An 11008-nucleotide genomic window follows, 5' to 3' on the forward strand; every position below is an offset into this window, starting at 1 on the left:
AGACCCTTCCTAATGTCAATAAATTGGCCTAATATAATTGTTATTTGGTAATTTTGAACAGCTTCAGAAACTTATGTGGTGGATTGAAATAGTGAAGAGTCCAGCCATTTATCTTGTGACCTCCATAGACCCTTCCTAATGTCAATAAAATGGTCTAATCGTACACAAATCCCATGGTATAAATGTTTCCCATTACTGAAGCGTCAATACAAAGACTGCCATGTATAGGCTTAATAGCTCCTTTGCAGTCTTTTTCTTCTGTTCTTATCTTGTATATACATAAATCCATACAGATCATACTGCAGAACTCACAAACATTTACCTAATATCGTGATTCCATCTATGATTATGTTACAACCAATAGTATAATGCAACACACACTACATAGTACCAAAGCGATCATGTCAAGATTAGCCAACCCTCCAGCAGGCCTCGCTTCCACACTCCCCTTCGCATCTCTTTCACTCGGCTTATATGACTTGTGAATGAAAATATGATAACCCAACCTAACCTAACCTAATTTTAACCACTTCAGTATTATGACGCGTTTTCCTATTCAATCTTGTTACTCTTTGGTGATTTTATACAATTTCAGAAACGCATGTAGGGATTAAAATAGTGAAGACTTGGCATTAATCTTCTGACCTTCATAGTCCCTTCCTAATGTCAACAAAATCTTAATCATACCCAAAACTTCAGGTAGAAATGCATACCAGTACTGAAGGGGTTAACCTCACCTAACCTATGCTAAAGTTAAAGGTTATTTTAGGTTAGGTTAGGTTAGGTTAGGTTAGGTTAGGTTAGGTTAGGTTAGGTTACATTTTCCTTCACACGTCAAGTCAGACTGAAAGAACTGCGAACGGGGAGCCGCGAAACGAGACGAGGTGGAGGGTTCGCTAATCTTGACATGATCCACCAGAAGTAAGAGTTAAAGACAAATAAAGCAACAAAGCAAGTCACTCACATGGGTTCGGTTGTTCTGAGCGGCATGTTGGCCCGGGATGTCATGTTAGTCTGCCTTGCTAGCGATACCTTGAACCTCGCCTTCATTTCAGGTTCGTCCAGGCAAGGAAAGGCGCGGCGTGCGTTGATAGGGGAGAAGAAAGTCACGGCAAGTCTCCTGTAAGAGGTAAACACATGAACACACACACACACGCACGCATAAACACACTCGCATACATAATGGTGCATTGAACAGAAGATACATACACACACACACGCACACACTCGCATACATAATGATAGATATATGAATACACTGAACAAAGGATACATACACACATACACACTCACGCACATACACGTAATGGTAGATATAAAAGAACACTGAAAGGGAGGATAAAAGAAACATGAATGGAGAAGAAAAGAAGAAGGAAGAAAAGGAGAAAGAGCATGAATAAGAACCAAACAAAAAAAATTAAAAAGGAGACAACAGGATAAAAAAGAAACACAAGAAGAAGAACGGCGAATAAAAAAAGGAAGAGAACGAAACAAAGAAGAAAAGAAGAAAAGGAAAAGTAGAAAGAGGAAGAAAAGGAGGAGAAAGAAGAAACTTAAGAGCGACGAATAATAAAAAGAAAAAGACGAAACAACAAAGTATATAGCAAGAGGAGGAAGAGGAAAAAAGGAAAAAATCTTAAGAAGAAAGACGAAGAATAAAAAAAGGAAAAAGAAGAAACAATAAAGAAAAAAGGAAGAGGAAGAGAAGAAAGAAGAAACCTAAGAAGATGAACGACGAAAAATAAAAAGGAAAAGACAAAACAACAAAGAATAAAGGAAGAAGAGGATGAGGAGAAAGAGGAGAAAGATGAAGAAGAAAGAAGAATAATAAAGAAGAAGAGGAAGAGAAGAAAGAGGAAGAAGAAGAAACTTAGGAATACAATAAACCACACACACACACACACACACACACACACACACACACACACACACACACACTTACACAGTCTCTCCGTTCGGCAGAGTGTAGGTGGATCTGTAGAATCCTTTGAGTTTGTCGTTGAGTAGACCAGTGAAGCTCATGGATAGAACCACTGTCTCGTTCACCTGGAGTTCCTTGGACAGGTGAGCCACGTACCACTCCTTCTCAGGGTCGTAGGTGTGGCTAGAGACGACCACCTCCTCCCCCTGTCCCTCCCTCCTTCCCCCTGCCTTGTACCTTTGCACCTACAGGAAAAAAAGGTGAGTTTTAGGGGTCAAGGTAGGAAAAGACTAAAATCAGGGCACTTGTTTCTCTCTCTCTCTCTCTCTCTCTCTCTCTCTCTCTCTCTCTCTCTCTCTCTCTCTCTCTCTCTCTCTCTCTCTCTCTCTCTCTCTCTCTATCTTTTTTTTCTTTACCTAATTATTTCACTCCCTTTCCTCCTTCCATTACCTTCAAAACAACTCACTCTCACTCTCTCTCTCTCTCTCTCTCTCTCTCTCTCTCTCTCTCTCTCTCTCTCTGTGTCTCTCACCTGTATCGTCTCATTATGTGTCACGATATCCGCCAGGTGAATGGTGATGTTACTAGTAGCATGCACCACCACCATCTCCACCTGCACGTGTCCCGCGATGCTGTAGTTGCCGTTAACGAAAGGCTGTAGCATCACTTGGTACTCCGTGGGCTGCAGTGTCCGAGGCAGGCGGAAGGACGTGTTCGGCTGAGGTAACGGTGAGAGGTCGTGAGTTAGTGTGGTGGGTGGTGGTGGTGGTGGTGGTGGTGGTGGTAAGAAGTAAAAGAAAAAAGAAAAAGAAAAAGAAAAAGAGCAAGAAAATAACAACGACAACAACAAGAAGGAGAAGGAGAAGACAAAGAAAAAGAAGAAGAAGAAAAGAAAAAGAAGAAGAAGAAGAAGACGAAGAAGAAGAAGAAGACGAAGACGAAGAAGAAGAAGGAAAAAAGAAAAAATAAGATGAAGACGAAGAACAACAATAATAAAAACAAGAAAAAAAGAAAAAAAAACAGAAAACGGAGACGAACAAGAACAAGGACAAGAACACGAACAAAAGTAAGAAACAAAAGAAGAAGAAGAAGAAGAAAACAAAGAAGAAGAAAAAAAGAAAAGAATAAGACAACAAAAAAACAAAAACAACAACAACCAGCTAACAAAACAAACACTTCAACTTACCACCAATCGACAAAAAAAAAAAAAATGAAAGAAAAGAAAAAGAAAAAATGAAGAAAAACACACACACACACACACACACACACACACACACACACACACACACACACACACACACACACACATAACCCATCACATAATCACCCGCATACAAAAAAAAAAAAAAAAACACAGTGACTCAATAACAGATAGTAATCACGAAGGCTGCCACTTATCAGGGTGACAGAAGGAGCATCACTGGTGGCGCCTGTGTGTGACCTTCAACACTGCCATAACTACAGGGGACAGATTAAACAACAACAGATAGTGCCTTAGATATACCTGGGGAGAGAGAGAGAGAGAGAGAGAGAGAGAGAGAGAGAGAGAGAGAGAGAGAGAGAGAGAGAGAGAGAGAGAGAGAAAGGAAGAGAGGAAGAGAGGGAGGTAGGTAGGGAGGGAGGCTGAGAGTGAGGCAAGGAAGAAAGAAGAGAGGATAGGAGGGAGGGAGGAAGGGAGGAAGGGAGGGAGGGAGGGAAGCATAAAGGAAGGAAGGGAAGAAGAGAGATTGGGAGGAAAAGATGGAGGGAGGTAGGAAGGAAGGAAGGGAGGTAAAGAGGGAAGCAGGAAGTAAGGAAGGAAGGGAGAAAAGGAGAAAAGGAGGCAGGAAGGAAGAAGGAAAGGAAGAAAGAGAGGCAGAGGTAGAAAATGAGGATAAGCAGGGAGGAAAGGAGGAAAGGGAGAATGGGAGGTAGGAAGGCAGGGATAGAGGAAGGAAGGGAGGGAGGGAGGGAGGGAGGGAATGGGAGGGAGGGAGGGAGGAAGGGAGGGAGGGACACACTGATTGCGGTTCATTTATCGAGTGATTGTATGTTGTATCAATGTGTGCATTTTGTGTTTGCTTTTCTTTCACTACCAGAGAGAGAGAGAGAGAGAGAGAGAGAGAAGGGGAGGGATGAGACAAACAGACAGACAAGCAGTAACATCTCCATCCTTCACCCACATGTAATAATGTTTGTTATGTAGAATCGGCTACTCATCTTTCACCAGCCTTGTCACACAAACGACAGATTCTTCCATGAAATGTGGCGAGCGAGGACGTCGTATACTGATGACTCACTGGGACATATCATGACTTTTACACTGAACTCTAACACACCCACAGTGAGAACACTGAGAAACTTTGTTAACAGTGTGGTAACGAGCCTAGATGACAGAATGGAGACCATTAAACCCTTCAGTTTTCATTAGTATATGAAATAGGGAGGTGGAATAGAAGAGGCAGAGGCAGAGGCAGAGGCAGAGGTTACCGATGGAGATGAGATAGTGTGGTCGTGGTAGTGTACAGACTGAACGACATATAGATCAAGAATGTCCCAGCACACACCACATTAGAGAACAATATCGATTTCCTAGTCAGGATTATTTGATGTCAGGTCGTTTTACATCTGAGGTCACGTGTCAAACCATATACGAGTCGTTGCGTACTTGTCAATAAGATTAATTCCATAAATAATGTGACGATAAAGTAAGATATTTTGTCTTGAAGAGAAAAAAAAAGAAAATTGTTACCAGTCAAGCTTTTCATTTAACAGCAACAAGCTTATATTTTAGGTATGTGTTTTGAATTTCTTGTTATTTTTATTTAACGTTTTATTAGGTTGGAATATTACTTATGTTTTACGCGTTTGTTTTCACTTAAATGGTAGAACCTCATCTTATTAGTTTGTAGTAGTTTAACCTATTAGAATGTATTTGTTTAGATATTACGTGCCATTCTCGTTTACTGATACTTTTGCTTTAGAGGTTTCTTTTTAGTTGTAAGGTATTATCTTATCATATTAGTTCATATCATCTTATCATTTTGGTATTTATTTCATTCGTACTCTGAGTTCTTAGACGATTTCTAATGTTAAAAACTGGAAATATTATGGACCATACTTTATACATGGAATTATACGTGTATGTTAAAAATTTTTATAGGCAATAAAATTATCTATCTACCTATCTATCTTCACCCATCTTCACCCTATCCTTCACCTACTCCTTCACCCTCCTTCATCCCTTCGTCACCCCTTTCACCTACCTCAGTTCTCTTGTGTTTCTTCGCCTCTGCGCCCAAGAAGAAGCCAAAGACGATGATGGCAATAGAAACGATGAATCCAGACACTGCCAATCCCATCCTCATTTTCTCCCTCTTCCTCTCCTTCTTCGTCTTCGTCTCGCTCGCCACGCTACACGCTTCCAAGGAGGAGGCGGTGGCGAAGACTTCCATGGTAGGTCCTTCGTGTTCCCCCTGGTCCTTGTCTCCCATAGTGGCGGTGGTGGTGGTGGTGGTGGTGCTGGTGGGTCTGGTGAAGTAAAGACTGGGTGTTAGTGGTGGTGGTGGTGGTGGTAGTGGAGGGTTTGGTGGTGTAAAGATTGTCAGTGGTGTTTGTGGTGGTGGTGGTGGTGATGGTGGTGGTGGTGGTGGTGTTTGTGATGGTGGTGGTGATGGTGGTGGGTCTGGTGATGTAAAGATTGTTAGTGGTGTTGATGGTGGTGGTGGTGGTGGTGGTGGTGGTGGTGATGGTGGTGGTTGTGATGGTGGTGGGGGGCGGGGTATGGTGATGTAAAGATTGTTAGTGGTGTTTGTGGTGGTGGAGTGTCTAGTGTAGTAAAGATTGTTAGTGGTGGTGTTGGGATTGGTGTTGGTGGTGGTGGTGGTGTTGTTGGTGGAATGGTGTTCATGGATCGTGATGTTGATGGAGTGAATGATGAGAAGGAAGGAGTGTGATGAAATAAGAGGTTGATGCAACAAGTAAGGAAAAGAAGTAACAGGGAAAGGAGGAAAGGAGGAAAGGAGGAAAGGAGGAAAGGGGAGAAAAACATAAAATAAGGATTGATTTAAGACTGAATGAAAGAAAAGTAAGAAAATATTATGAGTGAGAAGTAAAAAGAAAGAAAAAAAAGAAAGAAAGAAAGAAGCACTGCGGTAAAGATTGACTGAGCATTGAAGATAAAGAAAGATTAGCGCTCATGAAGAGATTAAACTAAATGCATCTCTTTTTCTAACCTAACTTAACGTAAATAGAAAAAAAAACTAAAAGTGAAGATTAATGAAAGATTGCAAGTCAGAACTGAAAAGAAGAGAAAAAGAGAGAAATAACCTAAAAATTGAACTGTAACGTATACCAACACACGAAAAGAAAAAGAAAACATGTGGAGGCTGATTTATCGATGATGTCGCAAGAGTGAGCGCACACACACACACACACACACATACCATACGTCTTCCTTCTACACGCTACACACACATACACCTCTTTTTCCTCCCCTACCCTACACACACACACACACACACACAAACACACACACACATGTCTTCCTTCTACACGCTACACACACACACACACACACACACCTCACACACACACACACACACACACACACACACACACACACACACATGTCTTCCTTCTACACCTACACACACACACACACACACACACACACACACACACACACACACACACACACACACACACACACACACACACACACACACACACACACACACCCTGTACATTTTCAGTGTAATTTTTGTTACATTGCCAAATAAATAAACCGTATATTATTATTATTATTATTATTATTATCACCCCTTTCCTATATACCCTACACACCCCATTACCTCACCGTCTTCACACCGTTCGCTTTGACACAGCAGGCAGCCTTTCACCTCTCCCTCTCTCTCTCTCTCTCTCACTCTCTTTCCACTCACGGTTCTCTCATTCACTTAAGCCGCGCCAGAAGGGAAGCGAGAGGTTGCGAGGCGCGACACTGACTGACTATGGGCTGAGGTAATGGAGGTGGTGGTGGTGGTGGTGGTGGTGATGGTGGTGATGGTGGTGGTCAGACGTGTCTACTGTTATCATTATCTTTTCATGTTAATAATTTTCACTTCACTACCTCTAATCTTCTCGCCTGGCTGATAGTGCAATGTGTGTGTGTGTGTGTGTGTGTGTGTGTGTGTGTGTGTGTGTGTGTGTGTGTGTGTGTGTAAATATATTAGATAACTGTGTTCTTTATCTGTGTTTTTTTTCTTCTTCTTTTTTCATGTGAGTGTTCATGTCTCCTCCTTTTGTCTTGTTTCTATTACATTTATCGCTTTTCACTTATTTTCCTTTCTTCTTTCTTCTATTATTTGTATTTTTTTCCTCCTATTCACGTGTTTTCTTTTTCCTTCTTTCATTACCGTTCCTTTTTTCCATCTTTTCTTTATCTTTTTCCTTTTCTTCATTCTCTATTTTTCTCTTATCTGTATCGTTGCTGTCTTTAATTTCTCTTCTTATTTTCTTTATTTTTTCTTCTTTTTTTCATTTCTTCTTTTCCTTTTTCATCTTCTACAAGCTTTGCGTTCATCATTTTGCATCTATTTTCATTTTCACTATCGTTTATTTTCTTTCTTTTCCTTCCTTTCCATTCTTTTTTTTCATTTTTCTTTTTCTTTTCCATCTTCTACAAGCTTTTCTCTTCACAATTATGTATTACTTTTATTTCCCCTATTGTTGTTTCTACTTTCCCTTCTTATTTTCTTTTCTTCCCTTTCTTTCATTTTTCATCTTTTCTTTTTTTCCCTCTTTTTTTATTCGCCCTATAGTTGTCTTTACTTTCTTTTTTATTTTACTTTCTTATATATTTCCTTTTTCTTATTCTTCCCTTCCCTCTGTCATCTTTCCTTTTTCTTTTTCCTCTTCTACACGTTCATTATTTTGTACTTTTTATTTTTGTTCTCTAGTTGTCTTTACTCTCCTTTATTTACTTCCTTATATACATCCTTCTTTATATTCTTCCCCTTTCTTCTTTCATTTCTCCTTTTTCTTCTTCCTCTCTACACGTCCACCATGCTGCATTCTTCACACAAACAGTAATAATACCCATATTTAAAACCGTCTCCCTTTCTCACTACGACAATTTTCAAAGGCCACAGAAACAACTACCAGGGTTTTCAGGACAGTTTCTCCTTTTAATAAACTAGAAATCTTGCCAAGCTATCACCAGAACCATGAAAGCGCCCTTAAAAACACGAGTATCTACAAGTGGAGCCTTCGGAGAGCAGTGATGGTGAGAGAGCAAAGCGTTTCAAAAGACGAGATTTAATTTGTAAACACGCAAGACCATCAATTAAACTCATGATCATCCACACTCTTACTTTCCCGAGTTTCATAAGGGGCACTCGAGGCGTTATCAGGGGAGTATGGCGTGGGTGGTGCTCGCTCGACAGGTCAAGGCGGCGGCGGCGGCGGTGGTGGTGGTGGTGGTGGTGGTGGTCTTCATGGACACTTTGGTTTGTCTTTTATTTGTGTAGACTAACAAACCGACATACAGATTGATAGAGACACAGACTGACAGAAAGGCAAGACTTGGATATAGATATTCAAATAGAAACACAGATAGACAAGAATAGATAGATAGATAGATAGACACAGAGAGAGAGAGAGAGAGAGAGAGAGAGAGAGAGAGAGAGAGAGAGAGAGAGAGAGAGAGAGAGAGAGAGAGAGAGAGAGATGAATAAGCAAAACGAAACTGATTAACTTCAAGGAAAAAAACGAATGATGACAAAGAAAGGAAGACACAACAACGACAGAGGAGGAAAAAAAAGAAGAGAAAAGAAGGGAAGGGAAGAAGATAATGCGAGGAAGGGAAGAAAGAAAGAAGGGGAGGAGGGAACACGTTATCAACTTCCACAAAAAAATATCAAAAAAAGTAAATAGAGAAAGGCTGGAATGACTTGATAACATATTTTCTCTCCCTCTTGCTACTCTTAAATCAATCTCTCTCTCTCTCTCTCTCTCTCTCTCTCTCTCTCTCTCTCTCTCTCTCTCTCTCTCTCTCTCTCTCTCTTTTTATCATCTACTTTTTTCAATCGTTTTCTCATCTTCATATTTCTCATTTTTCCTTCCTTTCTCCTCCTCCTCCTCCTCCTCCTCCTCCTCCTCTTCCTCCTCCGTCTCTTCCAATCTCACCTTTTTTTTCTGTCTATAAATATTCTTAAGTTTTTATGTCTCTTTCCATTCATCATCATTATCATCATCATCATCATCTTTCTCCTCTTCCTCCTCCTTTCTGCCTAATCTACTCCTATACTTTTCTATATTTTCCTTCTCTTCCCCCTCCTCCTCCTACTCCTTCTTGTCCTCGTTCTCGTTTTCCTCCTCCTCCTCTTCCTTTACTGTTCCCATAAAATTTGTTCTTTTCTCTTCCGAACGAACCCACACACACACACACACACACACACACACACACACACACACACACACACACACAGGGACACCTGCAAGGGTCTCTGAAATTATGTGTGTTCAGGTGTGTCAGCCAAACAGGTGCGGTGGTATATTCTAAGAGTCAAAGAGTGATCATACGGTATGTGTCATTGTGTGGTGAAGGATGAAGGGTAAAATGTGAACAAACCAGTATTTTTCTTTCTCTCTCTCTCTCTCTCTCTCTCTCTCTCTCTCTCTCTCTCTTCTCATCATTTTTCATCGTCATCATCATCATCATCATCATCATCGCTATCATCATCATCCTCATCATATTTATCATCTTCATCGTCATAATCATCATCATCATCATCGTTATCATCACCTACTTGCTTCTCTCTTTTTTCATTTTTTCACTCGCTCACCACCACCATCATCACTTCTTTTTATAACTCTCTTTTCGCTTTGCCTTCATCATCATCATCATCATCATCATCATCGTCATCATCACAATCACCATCATTTCAATTTCTTTTCCTCGTCCCATTCAATGCCCTTTGAATGTAAGCAATGCACACACACACACACACACACACACACACACACACACACACACGCGCGCGATAAGCTACAGGTGTTGTCTAGATTGCAGGTGTTCCTTCTCATCCCATGTGTCCTCCCTCAAACGTGACTGCGATAAATACACCGAAGAGCGCACACACAAACAAACAGCAATATAATACAGATGTTACCTTTATCACAGGTGGTCGGTGTTTGTGTGTGTGCATGGAGGGGGGGGGTGTTGAGAGTGTCAGGGGTAGCTCTCTGTGGGTTTGGGAGGAGCATTATTAATACATACACAACAATGCCAAGTCACGGCAAGCGGTTAGGACAAGGCTTGTAGTCCTGCGGTGAACCCTTAGTAGCAGCCACGCCACACACACACACACGTAAGTAAGTAAGCAAGCAAGATAATATTTTCTTTTATGTAACAGGGGAGAACTGACCAAAGATGTAAGATGAAAAAAAAAAGTCCCATTTAGTTGCCAGTTAGAGAGAGTTAGTCAATTTAAAGGGATAAATGTCTTCGAACCTCCCTCGTAAATGAAGTCAAGCCATAAGAAGTTGGAGATCCAGAAGCTTGTAGGGAGTTCCAGAGTTTACCAGAGAGAGGAGTGAATGACTGAGAGCACTGGTTAACTCCTGCATTATCTTTACACCTTACCAATACAACACTAACTTGCTCCTTACCTTTCTCTATGAGGGAGTGCTTGGTTCTTTATCTTACGGCGCACCACACTGCCGCGCTCACCCATGGTTCAGGCACGTGTTGGGAGTCAGTATCAATATCCAAATGAGCTCCAAGACGCCTTACTCTGCTCAGTCAAGTGTGCTTCCTCTTCTCATTTATTTTTCCAGCCTTTCCAACAGTTCTCAGTGTTCCGGTGCTGATGACTAGAGAAGAGAGAGGTGGTGTAACTTCATTCACCTGTTAATAATAATAATGATAATGATAATAATGATAATAATAATAATAATAATAATAGTAGTAGTTTTATTTCCATCATTACATTAGTTTCCCTTGCTTTACTCTTCGTTTTCTTTTCTCGTTTTCTCTCGTGTAGTAAGTGGTGATGATACGGGCTACGGAAACAAAGCACGGAACAGTGTAATGAACCCTAATGC

The 11008-nt window shown here is 40.9% G+C and overlaps 1 protein-coding gene across 1 annotated transcript in view; it reads right to left on the reverse strand.

The window, feature by feature from the left end:
* Positions 1–10790, reverse strand: part of LOC123503137 (aminopeptidase Ey-like) — a 24491-nt gene extending 13701 nt beyond the window's left edge. The window contains 5 exon segments of the mRNA XM_045252637.1: positions 965–1120; positions 1943–2166; positions 2454–2639; positions 5167–5431; positions 10574–10790. Of these exon segments, the coding sequence (XP_045108572.1) occupies positions 965–1120; positions 1943–2166; positions 2454–2639; positions 5167–5431; positions 10574–10638 (896 nt within the window). The 5' untranslated portion in view covers positions 10639–10790.
* Between the last annotated feature and the right edge of the window lie 218 nt (positions 10791–11008).

The sequence above is a fragment of the Portunus trituberculatus genome, chromosome 13 (assembly GCF_017591435.1).
Source record: "Portunus trituberculatus isolate SZX2019 chromosome 13, ASM1759143v1, whole genome shotgun sequence".
NCBI lineage: Eukaryota > Metazoa > Arthropoda > Malacostraca > Decapoda > Portunidae > Portunus > Portunus trituberculatus.